Here is a 21,885-nt window from a genome sequence, read left to right as displayed (position 1 = left end):
TTTAACAATATTACATAAAATGTTTGTTTTTATGCTGTTTGTTTAATGCATACAATTTATACAATTTTCGGCTTTGTTTCTTCAATAATTTTTTTAACATATTTTTTCAAAAAAATAAAAATAAAAATTAATATATTACATATATTCATTATTTTTATATTATATATACAATTATCTGTACTTTACATTAAAAAAATTTCTTAAAACCAAAATACAAAATAACACACCCGAAACTTATATTAGTTAAAAAAATTATTTAGATGAATATGCATGTAATATTAACAATTTATTTTTTATTTAGAAATTACATCGAATTTCTATTTTTTTAGTTGAAATATAAAGATATTAAAGTATTATTTTCAAAATGACTTGAAAATACTATAAAAATACTTCTAAATAATATATATAGTAGTAAATAATTATACAAAAAAACAACATTCATATACACATTTTTTACAAAAACAAAGGATTTTTTTTAAAAAGAATTTTGATTTTTGTTTAATATTATTATAATTTATCTTAATTTTGCAAAATATTTACTTATATAACATTCAAATCATTATTAAGAAAAAATTAAGAAATACTTAAAAACGTCATAAAGAATTATATATCAATTTTTTTTTTCTCTAAAAAATCAAATTAAACTTAGATTATTTATTTTTATATTATATTAATAATTAATTTGCCGTTGATTATTTTATTTAAATTTATTTTAGCTAGGCCTGACCTATCTTAAGTCTGATTTTTTTCCGTATAAAGTTCCAGTTTAATTTTTAAATTTTCAGACTTTCTAATTCTGGTAAGAGTTTCAATTAAATGTAATTAAAATAATTTATTGAAATAATTATGAGTAAAAAATTACATATATTAATTGTTATTAAAATTCATTACTTTTTTATATAAAAAATGAGATATTTAGATGAGATAATTTAAGAAAAAATAGCATTTTCTAGTTAGATGGAAAAAATATTAACCATATAATTACTTATAAATATGTACATTTAATAATCATGATCAATAGGTTGGGGTTTGTTAGAGGTTTGCATTTTAAATTTGAGTTTGAATAATAAAAAAATAATAATAATTATTTAATGTGATATAAATAAATATATATTATAATTTGAATACAAAGTAATTTTTATTATAATATAGATTATAAAAACAAATGTTTAATTTTATATTTTTAGAAAAAAATTGAATGGATAATTTAAATTCATAAAAATCCTTAAGACACATGCGATTTGTTTTGTTTTTTGGTATGAATATATATATTTTTAATGCAAAATATATAAAATTGTGTAGATAATATAAAAAAATTTAATGTATGTAGTATATTAATTTTTTTTTAAAACCCATAATTTAGTTTTCTTTTGAGAAAATTTTCGCACATTTTTTTTAAATTACTTTATTACAAAAAAAAATTGGATATTTTTTGCTAAAAGAATACATCCATACATAAATTATATAATACCCATTATATTTTTGTATAAATGTATAAAATACTTTATATTTTATTTATTATGTAAAATAATTATATTAAATTAAAATATGCACAAAATATTGTTAATCCAAAACTGATGTAACAAATAGAATATTATGTACGTATTTTAATTAAAAAAAACTCCAAACAATAAATAAAAAGTAGGTATTTTGTATATTTTTAAGTATAATATAATTATCTTGAGTTAAATTCATACTTTTTAAAATTTTATATTATATAAATTTTAATTTTAAAATATTATATTAACAATAATTTATAGTATTACAATAACTAATTATTCAAATTAAATTTTATTTACAAAAATCAAATACTACAAAATCGATTTCCCCAAACAAACACCGCCTTAGAGAAAATAGAAAAAAAGCAGCCAAACGCGGCCTTAAGAATTAACCGGTGGAACAATTCACGGCAGTTAAATGCTCATTACTGACTCTTCTGCTGTTCATCTCCATTTCCATTTCTCTTTCCCAAACCCTTTTTTTTTTCTCTCTCTCTCTCTCTCTCTCTCCTCTGCTGCCGATACTGCTCCCCATCTCATTGCCCCTTCAGTTTCCTCCGCTTCCAGATAATTCTTATCCTTCCTGCTCGCTCACGCACCAAATCTCCGTCACGGGACCGCTCCGCCGAGGAAGAAAATCTCCCAATTAAGTCCATACCTAGGTTTTTTTATTTCGATTTATTCGAAGAAAAAAGCAATTCTCCGATTGAGCAGCTTCTGGTAATTTTTGTACCTGGGTTTTGGGGGTTTGTTGATTTTCCAGTTCTTTGTGGGGTTGGGAGATGAGAGATCTGAGCTGGGGTTGAGTGTTCGAAGAAATGTCTGCTTCCGAGGTTTCGATCAAGGGTTACAATGATGCCAACGACTGCAATTCCGCAACGGAAAAGGCGAATTCCGCCTCGGGGACAGGTAATTTGTAGCTCGAAATTAGGGTTTTCTCCTCGACCATGGCTGCTCATATATATATTATAATTGTTTTTCTTACACAGTCGACGCCGGGACGGCGCTCTACACCGAGCTATGGAAGGCCTGCGCTGGTCCGTTGGTGACGGTGCCTCGCGAAAACGAACTCGTTTTCTATTTCCCTCAGGGTCATATAGAACAGGTTTTCTTCTTCTTCCAACTCTCTTGCTTATTCTCGTTTTTAATTTTTCTCCCATTCTGGAAAAGCGTTTTAAATCGGAAACCGTGGTTGATCTAGTTTGTTCTTAATTTCCCCCAATTTTGTTCTCGAATTTGGGGGTTTTTGCATCAGTAGACGCGTTGAAAACCCTAATTTGGTATCTTGATTTAATATTAACCTAATCGTCTATGAACAATAGGTGGAGGCGTCTACCAACCAAAGTTCGGACCAACAAATGCCTCTGTATAATCTTCCTCCCAAGATTCTTTGCAGAGTGGTGTATGTCAATTTGAAGGTACCTGAAAAAATTCGACGAGTAATTCGAGCAACGAATTGATCCTTATTTTTTCTGGTCTTGTTCATGGTTCTCGTGTTCTAATTGTTGGCTGCCATCTTCGATGTTCGATAGGCCGAGCCCGACACGGATGAGGTCTATGCGCAGATTACTTTGATGCCTGAACCTAAAGTGAGTTGTGAATTTTGATTCCATATCATTTTTCTTACATTTGGTTTAGATTTCATTAATTCTCTGACGAGATTTTTTCATTTCCCAGCAAGACGAGAACGCAGTGAAGAAGGAGCCTCTTCCGGTGACGCCACCTCGATTTCATGTCCATTCTTTTTGTAAGACTCTTACTGCATCGGACACTAGCACTCATGGTGGTTTCTCTGTGCTGAGACGCCATGCCGATGAATGTCTGCCCCCACTGGTTAGGATGGATCTAGCTCTGAGTTTTATTTGTTTGTAATTTCAGATGTTTGGGTTGGTGTTCTTATTCAGACTGGTTTGGTTGGTTTCTTTGGTGGTAGGATATGTCGAAGCAACCTCCCACTCAGGAGCTAGTGGCCAAAGATTTACATGGGAACGAGTGGCGATTCAGACACATATTTCGTGGTAAGTTTCACACGGATCTTTTGACTTTTTTGCCTTCCTGATGTCCTTTATGTACGCATTTTCTCCGGTCAAACAGCCAGAAATGATTCGGGGTGTGTTTATTAGGTGTGTTTTGGATGTTTTTGTTTATTTTAGATTATAAATTTTTTGAGTGGGATTTGGACATCTTTTGGGATTTGTTGATTTGGTTTATTGTGTTCATTTAAATGATTTTTGAACATCGTTTGGGATGTTTTTGAATGATTTAGTGTTTTTTATTTTCTGGAAAGGAAACTAGATTCTTTGATGGGCAAGAACTTGTAATGGATTCAAATCTTTTGAATGAGAAGCATGTTTAGTGATGTAGTTTCTTAAATGGATAATTATTTTCCGGGAGAAATTATTTTATGTACAACAGAAACAAAAGTGTGGAATATAAGTTAAATGTTAATGAAAAACTGTGTCCTTTGAACAAGTGTACATGAAACTTGTGAAATATGCTGATGTTGGGTCGTCAATATTGTACATTTCTTAATTGAGATACATATTTTTTCCCCAGGTAATTTCTCAAGTAGTAATCTCAGTTTTTTGGGGCCGAAAGTGGTTAATATTTGAAATCGCCGAAATTTGGAAAATGATGTGAAAGGTGGAGTTTTGTTTTTCTATGTAGAATAATAATGCTATCAAATTGTTGTTTGAATTTCAGGTCAACCGCGGCGACACCTCCTTCAGAGTGGTTGGAGTGTCTTTGTTAGTTCTAAGAGGCTCGTTGCCGGAGATGCCTTTATTTTCTTAAGGTTCGTTAGACACTTTAATACCATGAAATTTACAGTCGTATACATTCTGTATCTGAGTTTGTTCTCTATTTTATATTAGAGGGGAGAACGGGGAGTTGCGCGTCGGCGTTAGGCGAGCCATGAGGCAACAGAGCAATGCTCCGTCGTCGGTCATATCTAGCCACAGCATGCATCTCGGTGTTCTGGCGACGGCGTGGCATGCCATTCAGACGAAAACCATGTTCACAGTATATTACAAGCCTAGGTACGTGCAGCTTTGCGCAGACACTTGTTACGCTTCATGGATAAGATTAAATTGATTCCTTAACCTTGTCGTTTGTGCGCTGTTACAGAACGAGCCCTTCCGAGTTCATTGTCCCTTACGATCAATACATGGAGTCTGTTAAAAACAATTATTCGATTGGAATGCGATTTAAAATGAGATTTGAAGGCGAAGAAGCTCCAGAGCAGAGGTGAGCTTTTCTTTAGGATCGTAATGACTTTTCGGGTTACATTATGAATTTCTCGGATACAAATTTATGCTTACTGTTAATTTTTTTTAGGTTTACTGGTACCATTGTGGGTATTGAAGATGCCGATCCAAAAAGGTGGACTGATTCAAAATGGAGATGCCTTAAGGTAATTACACTACTGTTAACAAATTTCGATTATGCGAATGTACTGTATCCAACATAATTCTGAGAATCTGTTTTTTTTGTTCTGCTGTAAGGTGCGATGGGACGAAACTTCTGCAATTCCTCGACCCGAGAGAGTTTCTCCGTGGAAAATCGAGCCGGCAGTTTCTCCAGCAGCCCTGAATCCTATTCCAGTAGCCCGACAAAAGAGGCCTCGATCAAATGTCCTTCCCTCATCCTCTGAATCATCTGTCCTAACTAGGGAAGGTAGTTGCAAACCTAACTCGACCGGAGCTTTTCTTCTACTGCTGGATTTCTTTCGATTATGGTGTTTGTGTTTCATCTGGTTCAGGTCCATCTCGGATTGTTGTAGACCCTTCACTACCCAGTGGGTTTCCGAGGGTCTTGCAAGGTCAAGAAACACAGACCTTGAGAGCTACTTTCGGGGAGAACGAATCAGAGTCATCCGAGAAGGCTGATGCTACTGCTGCTTCAAGAAGACACGGGTCCGAAAGATGGTTGCCGATTGGAAGGCCGGAGCAATCTTTCACAGATCTGTTGTCGGGTTTCGGGTCGCATCGCGATTTGGGTAAACCTATCGGCGATAATTCAGCTTCCAAGAGACAGCTGCAAGCAAACGACGTAAAATATAACAGCTTAAATGGCAGCCCGTGGTCGTCGGTACTGTGCTCCGGCCTCTCGCTTAACCTGATGGATTCCGGCATGAGTTCTCACGGGCAAGGAACCGATGCTTGCCGTGTCGGCGGCGATGCAGGCTACAGCGCCTTTCGGGAGTTTTCGTTGGTTCCGTATGCTAGAGGAGACAATCAGCAGCAAACAAATTGGTTGATGCCGCCTCCTGTGTCGCCGTACGCTCAAGTTACGCCGCAGTCTCGAGAAGTGTTGCCGTCGAAGCCCGTGTTTGCGCAACCGCAAGATGCTGCGAAATCGAAAGATGGAAATTGCAAGCTTTTCGGTATTCCCCTTAGAAATAATTCGGCGTCATTCGAGCCGGCCTTGTCGAACAAAACTGTAGCAGCGGCCGAGCCAACGTGCCAATTGCCGATTGTGGAGTCTGACGACAAATCCGAACAATCGAAGGGTTCGAAAGGGAATAATCCCGTTGCACCTCGGGAGCAGGAGAAGCTGTTTAATAGTAACTTTTCTCCGGTATCTAGAGACAAAGAAACGAAAGTCCATTCTTCTTCGACGAGGAGCTGCACCAAGGTCCTTATCTCGATCAATAATTTGAGTTTTTTCTCGTATTTATTTTTCATAATTTTGATTTGATTGTATTTTTTATTTTTAGGTTCATAAGCAGGGGTCTGCCCTGGGTCGGTCTGTGGACCTATCAAAGTTCAACAACTACGACGAACTGATTGCTGAGCTGGACAATCTCTTCGAATTCAACGGCGAACTCAAGGCGCGGAGCAAGAATTGGCTTGTTGTGTATACGGACGACGAGGACGATATGATGCTCGTTGGAGATGATCCGTGGGAGTAAGGATCTCTTATCGTCATTACCGGATAATCTTTTGTGTGCTCTCGACTAATTTTCTTTCTTTTAAACAGGGAATTTGTCTGCATGGTGCGCAAGATTTTGATCTTGACGAAGGAAGAAGCCCAGCGGATGAATCCGGGCAGCTTCAACTCGAAAGGCGAAGACACCTCGTCTGTTGCAGAAAGCCTCGACACTAAAGAAGTGAAGAATTTGCCGACAACGTCGTCCAGCCCAGACGATGTCTAACCTCTTACTGGTATTTATTTCATTATTATTGTCATGATTATAGCGCCTGGCCTGGCCAGGCCAGGGATTCTTTGTAAGCATTCTAACCTCTGTGGATGTGTCGGTAATGTTACTACAGGCGAGGATTGGACCCGACCGGACTGTAGTAAGTACAACATCCATCAATGGGGACGACGTTAAATAAGAGGTATGTGTAGAAAGGCAGGCCCGTGAAGTTGTTGACACCGACTATTCTATATGTAGATGCAGTTTTAGTATAGAATCTCGATGCCCTGTCCGACTTGACTGGACTTGCGTTGCCGTGTTTGTCGATGATGGATACATCTCTGTGTCTTTCTTTTTATATTGAGATATGATATGAATGAATTGTTTGTAAATAGGTCCTTCAGTCCTATACAGTTGAGTAATGGTGTTTTGGTGTAGTGATTATATATTTGAATTGTCTTGTAGTATTGCACAAGATTGCTATTTGGAGATTTGTTAAAATGGTTGATTGGGAGATTTAAATATATATATTTATCAAGTATGTTATGAATTAGTTTTACTTGGTAATGATTGTTGACATCTGTTTCTGTGGGTTGGTGGCAAATGTTTTGGTTTAGGTTTTGTATATTACTCCATGCTATGTACTATGTTCATGATGTAGTTTTTATCTGTCTGTCATGTTTTTTTTTTAAAAAAATAATTATACACTTTAATTTTATTTTAAATTTTTAAATTTTATTTATTTTTTAAATGTTAATTAAATAATTAGTTATTTTAATTTATAATTATTTATATTATAGGATAATTATTTTTATTAATATATTTTTAATTATATACTAATTAAATCATTTTTAAAATACCTACGTAGTATTTAGTTAGTTTAATAGGAAAATTTGAAAATATTGTGTTTAAAGAAACACACTATGTTTCTGTGCAGAACTAACACATGGTATTATTACATATAATATACTGTATACATGATATAGTAATATATTATTACAGACAATATATTGTATATATTCACATAATACAAATACAATACATGAATTTAAAACATATGTTATAGTCTCGTATAGCACATACTTTTATACAACACTATCATAACAAGAAAAACAACACGTACTTTTTTACACTGTATTTTATGTAATAATAATATGTGCTGTTTGTAAATATAATGGGTACTGAGTTTTTCTAATCAGTACCTTAACCGTCCCCGTTTGATTGAATTTTACGTGGAACTTTTTCATGAAATGCAAATGTTGCTCTTGCTTTGAGTTTTCAACATTTCACTTTTATGTATAGCTTTTAATAAATATGTTCTACTCTGTCTGTCCGACTTAAGAGTTTTATTTATCTTTTGCGTTATTGTATTTAACATTAAAAATATTTTTATATTTGTATAATTTTTTACACAAATGTCATTATAATAATATTATAAAATACTAATAGAAGTATTTTTGTCATTTTTTTTTTTAATTTGTAATACATTTTTATATAATAATTAATATTCAAATATGTAAACATGAAAAAAAATAAATAAAATTTTTAGAGTCGGATGAAAGTATTATTTACTTATAAAAAATATATATTGTCTCTTTACTAAATCTATATCTTTTATGTGGCCACAAAAAATCTGTATTTCTTTTTTTTTTTTTATTTACATTATATATTGTAATTATTTATATATTTAATTTATTCAAAAAAAATTTCTTTCAAAAATTTATTCTTTCCAACTATTCATTCCGTCCGATTTCAATTGTCTCTATTTTTTTTTCTGTCTTATTTCAATTGACACGTTTTTATTTTTAATAAATTTTACTAAATTTATATATATTTAACAAATATAAATCAACTTAATTAACTTTATAATACATAACATCACTTGTTATATATATGACCACACAAAATCCTTTTATTTTTACTATCTCTTCAATAAACAATTATTGTAATCTACATTTAAAATTCTATCATTTTTATAAAATTAATTGATCTTAATTATAAATAAATAAATATATATTTTTATTTATTTGTATTATTTGAAATTTTATTCTCTACAAAATGATATCTGCATATATTTTTTTGAGATATAATATTTAAATTATTTAAACAGACATTTCAAATTTATTTTAATTATATATTAATTCCTACTTTAAAATTACTAACTATACTATTTATATAAAAATATAATAAAAAATATCATTAACTCACTCTTAGTAACTAGTTAAACAACTTTACCTTAATTAATACTCCCTCCGTCCCACATAATTTGTTCATATTTTCTATTTTCGACTGTCTCATATAATTTGTCATTTTTTTTTTGGAAAATTGATTATACACTTTAATCATATTTTTAAATTTAAAATTTAAATTTTTTTAATCTTAATTAAACTATTTAGTTATCTTTATCTTAATATATATAATTATTTTTACTAATACACTTCTTAATTATTTACTAATTATACTTTACCTAAATTTTCGTATCTACAATAATGCGTCCATCTTATCTAGGACGGATGAAGTATTTCTCAAATGAAATGAGCCATTTGAAATGAGACAGAGGGATTATACATCAATTTATCTATAATATCTATTTTATGTCACAATTATTAATATAATACTTCCAAATATAATAGTCTTGTTTACCACTTTTGTCTGTTTCAAAACAATAGTCTTATTTCCATAAATAACCATATCACCGTAAAACTATCCATATTTTTTTCATTATTATTACACAATTGTCACTACTTTTTACACTAATATACTCACAACAACAAAAAAGTTATTTATCATTACATTTTACCTACTACCAATATAATATCAATATTCCAATTTCGTGCCCCATACAATAGGACTATATTTTCTGGAACGGAGGGAATATTATATATTAACTAAAATTTTTGTTCAATTGATTTGAACATATATTTGGTAGATAAAGATAATCCAAACCATGCAAATTATAGAGTTTGTTTATTTAATATCTTTAGTTGGTATATTTTTCTATAAATACTAATAAAAATATATATAATATATATTCATAAAAAGTAATATTTTTAATATAAAATATATATTATTTATATTATAATATAAAATAATATTACTTTCGTCCGGTTCTAAGGATTTCATTTATTTTTGCATGCTGATATTTGAATATTAATTATTATATAAAAATATAGTACAAAATAAAAATAATAAAAATACTTATATTAGTGTCATATATTATTATAACGATTTGTGCAAAAAATTATACAAATATAAAAATATTTTTACTGTTAAATACAATGACGCAAAAAATAAATGAAATATTTCGAGTCGAACAATGAGAATATATTTCTAAACAAATTCAAACTTGTTTATAATTCACTTGTTTAAAACGTATACCCCATTTGTTTTATGATTTAAATATTTTATAAAATCCATTTAATGCTTTTTAAAATATTGTACATAATTTTTATTTATTATTATTATTTTTAAATTGTACAATATTTTTTTTAAATATAAATGAGTTTTATGTAATTTTTTAAATCATGAAAAACAATTGTGCATACTTTCCAAATAAGTATTTTCTTGTTTTTTTTTTCCTAAAAGTTAACTGAAATGGCTAAATTGAAAAGGACATTACCAATTGTTATTTAATATATATATATATATATATGTATTTTCGGAAATTGATTTTTCTGCTGAATAATGTTTTATTAAGTAAAAGAAATTGAGTTTTTCCCATAAAAAATAAATAAATAATTCAGTAAGAAAATTTGGCAGAATGTGTAATTATAAGAGGATCTTGACCTTATTTAAAAGGTGTAAAAAAAAAAAAAAACTCAACAATAATACTAGTATAGAAACCTAAGAACAAAATAAATATTCGAATAATTTTTTTTTATTATAAATAAATTATGCATAAATTTAGTCGATAATAATAATAAAAAAATAGTAATATAATTTCAATGAATGAGTGGTAAAATGAATACATTAATTATATATATAAAAAAACATAATAGAGGTGGCAATTTCAGACGGTCCGTTCTACACTGCCGGGGCAGGTCCGGCCCGTTTTATGTCGGACATAAGGGCCGAGGTCTGGCCCGGTTCAAACTCTGCCAGGCTGGCTGGCCCTTTTTTTTTTTTTTTTTTTATATATATATATTCTAAAAATAATTAAGAATTTAATCATTAAACTATACTTTATTTTTTGTTTATAAAAATTAATTGTTAATATACTCATAAAATTGTTTATTTTTAAAAATATTTTTAATTTATTAAGTGAGTCGGGCCAGATACAGTCCAAAATATTTTCGGCCTTATTATTTTAAGTCCAAATATGATTTTTCCATGCCGAATTCGGATCAATTTTTTAAAACTCGGACCCTAAACTTATATATCGGGTGTAGGTGAAAGTCAAGTCCGTTCTTAAACTTTAAAAATCGGACTAAAAAAGATTATATAAAATATCCAACATATGCCCGGCCTACTATATGAATAAGTAGACCGGACTTCAATTAACTGGGTCAGGTACAAATTGATTTTCAAATCTATTCGAATCTATTATCATCCTTATAAGTTGTAATTTTCTATCGACTCACCTGGACGAACTTCTAAAAAGAAAACAAAAGCAACAACTGACAATAAAATAACATCATCCAAACAATCGAAAAGCTATTATAAATGAAACCAAAATCTAAGTTCATAACAATACGATAGAATCAGCAGTTCAGAAAACCAAAACAATTCATTGAAAATTTAATTTCTTCTAAATAAATGAGATAATCCAAAGACATAACTAGATACTCTTAAGAGAGACTACGGTTCGATCCAACCCAATCCAATCCGATCCAATCTGATCCAATCCATACATCGACGACGATCACACCATCCCTTGAAACCCAGCCGAGTCGAGCAACACCGCCTTGATTTGATCCGGGCTGAGATCTTGTCCCTCCACGCATTGCTAAGATACACCGACACAAACAATCGCAAAAATTTACTATTATGCATAAGAAGATCAAACCGAATTCTTAAATGAAATACCCAATTCGACTTTATAAAGCTCGATAAGATAATAATCTTTATATAATAATATCTAACACATAAAAATCAAGCTAGATGCTATTTCACTTGATTAAGTAAACTCAAGATCGGCTTAATTAAAAACAAAAACTCGAAATGTACAAAGACATTCGAAATACATTAGGCTGTGTGTGTTTGAGAGTATGAATTTTGAATAGTAAAATTTTAAATTAGCAAAATTGTTTGATGTGATATAAATAGATACAATATATTTTGACTGTAAAAATTAATTTCTAGTGTAATATAAAATTATAAAAATAGTCATTTAATACGATATATTTTGACTGTTAAAATTGATTTGATTTGATTTGATTTGATTTTATAAATAGTGAAATCCCTAAATAATATATATACCTCGGCTCGGAAGACGTCCAATGCGAACCCGTTAAAGCAACTTATGACGGCTTGTTGCACGTCGAGTCCGAGGTTGTCCATAGCTTTCAGTGTTGACAGCAACAACCCGGGTTTCCGGCCGCAAAACATGTGGATGTTCACGGCGCGACCCTCGCGCACACGAACCTCGACCTATCAACGACAAAAAATTTATTTTTCAGACAAAATATGTATCTTTAAAAAAAAAAAGAAAAAAACAAAGATAAACTTTTTAGTTAGATTACCCGGGCTGGCTGCCCGGTCGGGCTCGAAAGCGGGCTTGCGAACGCGCTCGGGCAAAGCTCTTCTTTGATGCGCGGCGGGAGGCCCGGATTGGTCGGCGTCAACGGGTAAAAGCTCGTCGTCGAAGGAGTCACGGAAGAGCTACTCGGGATCGACTCGAGCTCGTTGTGAAGATCGTTGATCTTTTGCAAAAGTTCCTTCAAGTAGTCGATCGCGTCGCCTAATATCGACGCGCGATCCATCTGTCGTTCAAGTATTATTAATCAACGTAAAATTATATACTTTCTAATTTTTTTACTATTCAATCTAAAAATTATAAGTGTGTTCTTTAATCAAATTTTTCTAAAATTTTAGAATTTGAATTGTACGTTTTCAAAAAAAAATAATTCCTTTAATACTAAATTCAAATCATTTTTTCTCAAACTAACTATTTTAAAAATAAAATTAAAATACAAAAGCATAGTTTTTTTTTTTTTTTTTTTTTAATACTAAATTGCTAAGATAGGAATCATAGATCCTAATTAGACTAAAAATTGAATGACCTCTAGATGTAAGTATGGATAAAAATTGAATGTGTACAATCAATGTAAACAAAATAAATTGAATTTGATTTTCAATATGTCAGAGAGGAAATTGAAGTCCACAATTTCAAATAAATAATAAAAATTATATATATTTTTTTTGTGTGACTATCAAATAAATAATGTCTCATCTCCTGTCTGTGGTCCAAACTGTAAGATTATATTTATTTAATTATATATATATATATATCGATGAATAAAAGAATTTTCAAATTTGTTCATAGATTCCATGTGACTGAAATAAATGCCATCGCAAAAAACTTTAATGTGCTTACCTCTCAATCAGCAAATGTAAAATAAAATATTCACAGTAAAAATAAATAATAAACAATGCATAAACTAGAGAACAAACAAGAAGAATGCACTTAATTTACTATCCATTATTTATTCTATAGTAAAAAATATTTAATTTACTTTAAAAATATAATAGTAAATATATATATTTATTATTCAGAATTTTCAAATTCAAAACATTCGAAAACACACCAACAAACATAGAACAAAAATTCAAAAAAAAAAAAAAAAAAAATATCAATAAAAAAAAACTGGCAACGAATGTAAACCCTCGATTTATAACTAATGCATGTTCAAAATTAATTAATTTGAAATTTATTTTTCAATTTCTTTATCAAAATCTTCACTAATTTACTTCGTGTATGTGTGTATATATATAGAACATATTCAAAATTAATTATTTTGAAATTTATTTTTCAATTTCTTTATCATAATCTTAGTTAATTTTTTATTATATATATATTTTTTCTCACAAAATATCATATTCAACTCGCTAGCTTCAAAATAATAATAATAATAATAAAAATATCATCGACTAAACACATCCACAAATTTCTAACATGCATAATTCAAGAGACAATAAATAAATAAATAAATTAATTAATTAAACAAAATAAATAAATAAATAAATAACGTACCTTGCTAATCTTGGGCACGACGGACCTCAGCATAAGCAACCTATCGTTAAGCTTCTGCCGGCGGCGCCTCTCCGCCATCAGATTCTTCGCCGGCGGGCCTTTCTTCTTCCCTTTAGGATCCACATTGGCGACGCCACCACCACCACTACCACTAGCCCCACCACCACCACCGCCGCCACTCTTGGCGGCGCCGCCCTCCTCCTTGTTGTTAAGCGCGGCGGCGTAGTCCAAAAACTGGTCGTCGGAATCGTAATTGAGATTCGATCCGTCGATGCTTACATCCTCGGCCATGTCGTCGCTGCTGCTCTTCCTCTTCCTCTCGTTGACGATGTCTTCATTTTTGTTTTCGAAGGAATTAATAATGCTCGAAATCGAAATATTATTATTATTATTATTATTGTAATTATTATTATTGTTGTTGTTGGCGATTGTTAGAGAGCCTAAATTGGTGATGTTCAGATTCTTTCGAAGGGCAGCTCGTTTTTGGAACAAAGTGGGTTGTGATCCGACGGTGGTGAAGTTTTCGAGGGGTTTAAGGATCTTGTTCCTGTTGTTGTTGTTGAAGAAATTGAGGGAGGTCCCGATCATGGAGGATTCGCCAAACCCTAATCCCCCAAATCCGTTTTGATCGATTTGGGGAGGTAAGAAGTCGTTGAATCCGCCATTAATGGCGCTTTCGAGGTAGCCATTGCTGGAAATGTTGGATTCGGGGAGCAATTCGAAGCTGTTGAGGTTGTTAGGGGTTGGGTGGGGGTGGGGGTGGGTATGGGTAGGGTAGCCTCCGACGACCTGGAAGGGGTCGAGATTGGGGGAGAAGACGGAGGCGGAAGTGGGGGAGCATGACGCGGCGGCGGGGGGGAGGAGGAGGTTGTGGTTGGCGGCGGACGGCGGCGGCGGCGAGGGGAAGCCGGCGGTGAGGGTGTACCAGTCGTCGGAGTCGGCGTCGAGCATGGATTTGAAGGTGGAGAGGGCGCCGATTTGGTCGATATCGGATTTGGTTGGGTCGATTCCGGCGGCGGCGGTCGCGGCGGCCCAGGACGGCGGGGCTTGGTCGGCGACGGCTGCGGTGGCGACGGCTTTGCCGCCGCCGGCGTCCTCCATGTTCCAGACCATACTGTTAACTCTTGACAGCATTTTTTTTTTCTTTTCTACGCAAGAACTGATTTTTGGTCTGAGACTAATGTAGATATATATATATAGAGAGAGAGAGATATATAGAGTGAGAGGGTATTTGGAGGAGAGAGAGAGGGAGAGGTTGTGGCAAAATACCTGCAGATACAGATATATATATATACATACATAAAAATGTAATTTTGGTAGGTGTCATCATTACAAGTTTAGGGTCCGTTAAGTTTTGCAAGGTTTCTCTCTCTACAATTTTGCGTTTTAAAAATACAAAACAAAATAATATAAAAATTAATTAAAAAATTGTATAATTAAAAATAATTATAATATAATACAATTAATTATAAATTAATTAATATAACTAAAATGTTTAGTTAAAAGAAAAAATATAAATGATAAATTTTAAAATATAATTAAAGTGTATAATTATATTTAAGAAAAAAAAAAGATTATTTATGTAAGACGGAAAGATATGAAAATAGTGGACAGATTATTAATTACATAAAAAAAATACCAGTAATATCATAATTTACTATTATTAACTAATTAAATACTACTATTTTCGTCCCGCTTGAAGGGTCCAATTTATTTTTTATTTGTTGATATTCGAATATTAATTTTTATATTAAAGGTAGTACAAATTTAAAAAAATTACAAAAATAATTATATTAATGTCTTATAGTACTGATAGAAAGATATGTGTACAAAAAATTATACAAATATAAGCATATTTTGAATGTTAAATACAATGACACAAAAGTTAAATATGATTAGAGGCAAACTGAGAAAATATCATCGCCATCTTAAATATTGTATCACTAATGAAAAATATCAATTTATCTGAGACAGTAATATTTTATTTTTTTAATGAAAATGTGAATAATTTTAACCTTTTTGATTTTGTAAGTACGGAGTAAAGGAATAATAATTTGTAAAAATATTAAAAATATTTTGGTATTTATATATTTCTTCAGTCTGTTGTAATTATACTATTTTTTTTTATTATTCGTTAAATTTATATATAATTTATTTATAGCAAAAATAGCTTTATTCATCCATAATTTTATTATTTATATTTTAATAAATAATAATCATTTATCACTATTTTTTTCTACTTATTACATCATATTTTTATTATTTTTAATAATTTTTTTTATAATACACTCATTTTATTTTTTACCTACCAAACTTTTATATTAAAATTTCTCTATTTTTTATGTTCCATGCCCAAGTAATAAATAAAAAAAATTATTCAATGTAATATTTTGTACAATAAATCAATTTTTTATAATAAGTTTGTTTAGTTTTGATTTGAATTTGAGTTTTTTAATTAAATATTATATAGTATAAAAGAAAATAATAGTATATTTTTTTTATTAAAATTTATACCTACAGAATAATATTAATTTTGATTTAAATAAAAAATAAAAATTTAATATAATATACTTCTTCCGTCTCACTTAATTTGTCCATTTTTTCTATTTCGGTCCGTCTCACATGATTTGTAATATTTTTTTTTTTAAATATAATTATATACTTTAATCACATTTTAAAATTCATAACTTATAATTTTTTTATTTTAATTAAACTATTTTAATTAATCTTAATCTATAATTATATTTATTAAATCATAATTACTTTTACTAATAAACTTTTTAATTACTTACTGGTATTAAGCATGTTTTTTTTTAAAATATAATTATACACTTTAATTATATTTTAAAATTTATCATTTATAAATATTTATTTTAATTTTAATCTATAATTACTTTTATTAAATCATAATTACTTTTACTAAAATATTTTAAAATTATTTACTAATTATTCAGTATCTAAAATTTCATGCTAAAGCTAAAAAAAAATAATTTAAATAAGACGGAAGAAATATATATTTTAAAAAATAATCTAAGTAATGAATTGTATTAGAAGTGATTCATAAAGTACGAATAAAGCTTTCAATTTTTTTTTTTTAATTTTTTTATTTAAATTAAAAAAGAAAAGACATTGGAAAATAATTGTGGGCAAATGTAAGGATTTTGGGGCTTTTTTCAGGGGAAAATGTCACGAAGGTTGTTAAGGTTGGAATTTTGTGTATAATTAGGAACCCTTCTTGTAATCATTACATATCAGGTAATTTTTGTGTGTTTCTTTCTCTCTCTCACTCTTTCTCTCTCTACAAATATATTTATTTATTTATATATATATATATATATATTCTTTTGCCATTTAAATCAGCAGAGAATGTGCTGTCTTTGAGGATTTTTGTATGTACATGGCCCTTACTAATTCACTTTTATATACTAGTATTAAATTTTATTTTTTATTTTTTTTTAAAAAATTATATGGTGTAACGAAATAACTTTATGGTATTCAATGTATATAATTTATGAATAACTGGCATGAAATCATAATGTGATAAGAATTTTCTTAATAATATAACTAATATACATTTTATTATAATATAAAATATAAATATTAATTAGTCATCGTCCACGATAATTTCATGAATTACTAAATCTTTTAGAATTTAATATATGGATACTATTATAATTACTTATATAGCTGTTGGGACGACGAGTCGCCGTTTACATGGAGAGTTAAATAATATCGGGACAATAAATTTATTAACAAATTTGGGCCCACCATAACTGTCGATGGTAAGTTATATTATATTACCGATGTAACGGACCCACCGTAATCATTATTGTAAACGTTATCAATAATGTGAAATGATTGTAATTTGATATTACCGATGTAGTGGGTCCATCACATATAATATTACATAAATCTGATTATAATTATATTATTGCAACACAATATTAACGAGGAAAAATTTAAACTATTGATATAAATTAGGCAATTTATAATCATTATTATAAGTAGCATAAAAAATGTGATAATAATATTACCGATGTAATGAGTCCACTACAATCATTATCATAAACGTTATCAATAATGTAAAATAATTGTAATTTGAATATTACCGATGTAATGGGTTCACTGCAATCATTATTGTAAACGTTATCAATAATGTAAAATGATTGTAAGTTTAATATTACCAATGTAATAAGTCCATCACAAAGAATGTGCTATGTGTCGTTTATTATAAGCATTGTTATTATTGTGACACAGTACTAATGAAAGATATCAAATTATCGATGTAACTGGTTTATGTATAATCTTTATTACAAATGGTATCAAAATTGTGATACAATTTTAATTTAAAATTACAATTGTAATATACATTAAATCATAATATATAATAAGAATGTTCTTCATAGCATAATTTTTTCGAAACCATAACTACTTATATACATTTCACTATAATATAAATATTCATTAATCATCGTTCACGACAATTTCATGAATTATCGAAATTTCGAGAATCTAACATATGGATACTATTATAATTATTTATATAACTGTCGAGACGATGAGTCGATGCTTAAATGGTGAGTAAAATAATATTGGGATAGTAAGTTTATTAATAAATATGGACCCACATAACCATCGATAGTAAGTAAATATTATAATACCGATGTAATGGACCCACCGCAATCATTATTGTAAGCGTTATGAAGGTAAAATGATTGTAGTTTGATATTACCGATGCAGTGGGTCTCTCACAGAAAATATTATGTAGGTTTTACCATAATTATATTATTATGATACAATATTAACGAGAGAATTTAAATAATCGATGTAATTAACCTTTTTATATCATTATTACAAGTAGCATCAATAATGTGATACAATATTATCAATGTAATAGGCCTACTATAATTATTATTGTAAATATTAACAATAATGTAAAACGATTGTAATTTGATATTACTGATGTAATTGATCAATCACAGAGAATATTATATGAACCTACCATAATTATTATTATTGTGACACAATATTAACGAGAGATATTGTAAAGTCACAGTGGATATAATATTAATATTATATTACCAATATAGTGGGCTGACCGTAAAAATTATCAATAATATAAAATTATTGTAATTTAATATTACTGATGTAATAAGAGTCCATCACAGTTAATATTATATGGATCCTACCATAATTGTTATTATTGTGGTACAATATTTTGAATGACAATTTGATTAATCAATGTAATTAATCTATTTAATAATTATTATCATAAATAGAATCAACAATGTGATATAATTTTAATATTATATTATCGATATAGTGGTCTTTCACAATAAATAGTATATGAATCTTACCATAATAATTATTATAAATATTGTTATTATTGTGATACAATATTAAATAGGTATAATTTAAACTTTTGATGTAATTAACATATTTATAAAAATTATTACAAGTAGCATCATCAACAATGTGATACAAATTTAATAATATATCACCAATATGCAATGGGCCCATTGTAATAATTATTGTAAGTATCATCAATAATGTAAAATAGTTGTAATTTGATATGATGTAATGAGTTTATTGCAAAAAGAATGTCATAAGTCCTACCGTAATTGTTATTATAGACATTTTTATTATGGTGACACAACATTAATGAAAAACAATTCAAATTACCGATGTAATTAGTCTATGCATAATCATTATTACAAGCGGCATCGACAATGTGATACGATTCTAATTTAAAATTGCAGTCGTAATAGATTCATCACAAAATATTATATAGATATTACTATAATTATCATTATAAGAATTATTGTTATCATGACACAAGATGTCAAAAACAATTCAAACTATCGATATAATAAAATCAACAACGTAATATGATTTTAATTTGATATTACTAATGTAATGGATCTCTACCACAAAAAATATTATGAACATTGTTACAATTATAAAACAAACTTAACGAGAAACAATTCAAACTTTCAATGATATGTACATGATTATAATAATTATTACAAATAATATCAACAATATGATACAATTCAAATTTAATATTACCAATGTAAAGAATCTATCACAGAATATGATATGAGTCCTATTATATTTATTAATATATACATTATTATTATCATCGTGAAATGATCTTAATGAAATACAATTTAAATTCTCAATATAATGAATATATTCATAAGTTTTACTATAAGCATAATCAACATTGTGATATAGTTTTAATTTGATATATACACTGAATCTATAAAAAAGTATCACATAAGTTTACCACAATAATTATTATAAGTATTATTGTTACAATGATAACGGACAATTTAAACTATAAATGTAATAAGTTTATTTATAAGTATGATTATAAGCATCATCAATGATATTCTACAATTTTAATTTGATAGTACCAATATTACGAGTCTGTCCCAATGAGTGTTACATTATTTATATCAAAATTATTATTATAAACATTATTATAATTGCGATACGACTTTAACAAGAGAATTCAAACTATCGATCTAATGGATCTATTCATTATAAGTATGCCAAGCAATATCAACAATATAAATATGTAATACAAATCTAATTTGATATTCGGAATGTCATTGACTCATCATGAAGAATATTATATGAGTCGTATCATTATAATAATTATTATTATCATAATAAAATCTTAGTAAGAAATTTTCGAATTATTGATGTAATAAGTATACTCACAAACACTATCACAATAATTACAACTAATGAGATGTGACTCGATATGATTTTAATGACAGACGGTCTTATGTTATCAATAAAAATATAGTTTATGAGAAGTACATATTTGCATTATTATAATTATCAATTATTATCGTACCATGATTTCAATGAAGAGTATTTTGACACTATCAATGTAGTGAGCATATACATAATTATAATTACAAACATCATATACGATCATATTATAGTCTTTATTACAAGTAGTATCGACAATATGATAGATTTTAATAAAGAACAATTTAAAATTACAAATGTAATAGGCTTTTTATGAGGAACGATTGAATAAACTCATTACGAGTATAATATTGAAAATTCTAATTATTTGTGTTATATTGATAACAATGTATATATAATGATTATGATAGAATGTATATGACAGTAGTTAGGATGATTTGACCGAATAAGTACATATAATAAATATAAATAATGTATATAGTATTATCGTGTATTGTTAGACTTATATATGTTGATTGAGTCAATGATTAGTCAGTATGATAATCAATCCAAACTGATTGACCCAATTAACATGATAATCGATCTAAATTGATTAGGTTAAATCAATATCATGTCTTGATTCAATAATTACGGTGACTGATTCGAGCATACATACTTCTTTTGTTAAATGACAATATATTAAATTGATAATACCAAACAATTCTAATTAATAAAATTACATTGATAATGATGATTATAATAGTTATTATGAACATATTTATTATATTAATGATATTAGTTATTTTTTTACTGAAGTTACGATAAGGATAATGACTATAATATAATATGATCTATATAATATTCTCTGCTTCATTATATTATAAATACCATATTATTATTTATTAAAGTATATTTCATATTACAATTATATAGTTTCATATTGATGACGTAACTCGACTGTTGTCCTTCTTTGTACCCTTTCAATATCGGAAAAGATCATGTGCGAATAACGTGTGTCCATGTAGCATTGCCGACATTGAAGTGTACCTAGCGGAAGTTGAGATGGATGCCGAAATGGACTAACTCCGGCAATGATGTGTATTTTATAATTATTAAATTTAAAAATAGTTTTTATTTATTTTTGTTGAAAAATACATAATCATTTTGACTTATATACATCGTAATTAAGATTAATCTCTATACCCCCAAAATCAAAATCAGTTCATCCCAAAATAGAATATATTCATCCATACACTTGTAAAATCAAAATCATTTCATCCCAAAGTAAAAACGATATATCCATTTAACCCATGAAAATATCCGATAAACCAAACAGAGCCACAAAGACT

General features: G+C 29.0%; 2 protein-coding genes across 2 annotated transcripts; one reads left to right on the top strand and one right to left on the bottom strand.

Annotated features, from left to right (window-relative positions):
• Nucleotides 1-1,946: 1,946 nt before the first annotated feature.
• On the top strand, nt 1,947-7,180 carry LOC127262832 (auxin response factor 2A-like). Its single transcript, XM_051291664.1, has 15 exons — nt 1,947-2,408; nt 2,489-2,604; nt 2,822-2,917; nt 3,032-3,088; nt 3,177-3,332; nt 3,433-3,517; nt 4,203-4,293; nt 4,373-4,537; nt 4,626-4,745; nt 4,836-4,911; nt 5,003-5,174; nt 5,260-6,134; nt 6,217-6,407; nt 6,480-6,664; nt 6,773-7,180. The coding sequence occupies exons 1-14, from the start codon at nt 2,318-2,320 to the stop codon at nt 6,652-6,654; spliced, it is 2,466 nt and encodes an 821-aa protein (XP_051147621.1). The 5' UTR covers nt 1,947-2,317; the 3' UTR covers nt 6,655-6,664; nt 6,773-7,180.
• A 4,089-nt stretch (nt 7,181-11,269) lies between these two features.
• Nucleotides 11,270-15,065, bottom strand: LOC127262744 (transcription factor SCREAM2-like). The gene is made up of 4 exons (XM_051291548.1): nt 13,832-15,065; nt 12,321-12,560; nt 12,058-12,228; nt 11,270-11,584 (listed from the first exon to the last, which is right to left on the bottom strand). The coding sequence occupies exons 1-4, from the start codon at nt 14,963-14,965 to the stop codon at nt 11,501-11,503; spliced, it is 1,629 nt and encodes a 542-aa protein (XP_051147505.1). The 5' UTR covers nt 14,966-15,065; the 3' UTR covers nt 11,270-11,500.
• Nucleotides 15,066-21,885: the final 6,820 nt, after the last annotated feature.

The sequence above is a fragment of the Andrographis paniculata genome, unplaced genomic scaffold, assembly GCF_009805555.1.
Source record: "Andrographis paniculata isolate CXL003 unplaced genomic scaffold, ASM980555v1 Contig66END, whole genome shotgun sequence".
In the NCBI taxonomy this organism is placed as follows: domain Eukaryota; kingdom Viridiplantae; phylum Streptophyta; class Magnoliopsida; order Lamiales; family Acanthaceae; genus Andrographis; species Andrographis paniculata.
Note: the sequence above shows the minus strand (reverse complement) of the source record. Positions and strands in the feature narration are given on the sequence as shown.

What these genes read in the sequence shown, in the direction of transcription:
- LOC127262832 (XM_051291664.1), top strand. Translation starts at nt 2,318, where the DNA reads ATGTCTGCTTCCGAGGTTTCGATCAAGGGTTACAATGATGCCAACGAC. An exon ending in TGGTGTATGTCAATTTGAAG is followed by an intron (nt 2,918 to 3,031) that starts GTACCTGAAAAA and finishes GATGTTCGATAG; the next exon opens with GCCGAGCCCGACACGGATGA. An exon ending in ATGAATGTCTGCCCCCACTG is followed by an intron (nt 3,333 to 3,432) that starts GTTAGGATGGAT and finishes CTTTGGTGGTAG; the next exon opens with GATATGTCGAAGCAACCTCC.
- LOC127262744 (XM_051291548.1), bottom strand. Translation starts at nt 14,965, where the DNA reads ATGCTGTCAAGAGTTAACAGTATGGTCTGGAACATGGAGGACGCCGGC. An exon ending in TCGTGCCCAAGATTAGCAAG is followed by an intron (nt 12,561 to 13,831) that starts GTACGTTATTTA and finishes CTTGAACGACAG; the next exon opens with ATGGATCGCGCGTCGATATT. An exon ending in TGGACGTCTTCCGAGCCGAG is followed by an intron (nt 11,585 to 12,057) that starts GTATATATATTA and finishes GGTGTATCTTAG; the next exon opens with CAATGCGTGGAGGGACAAGA.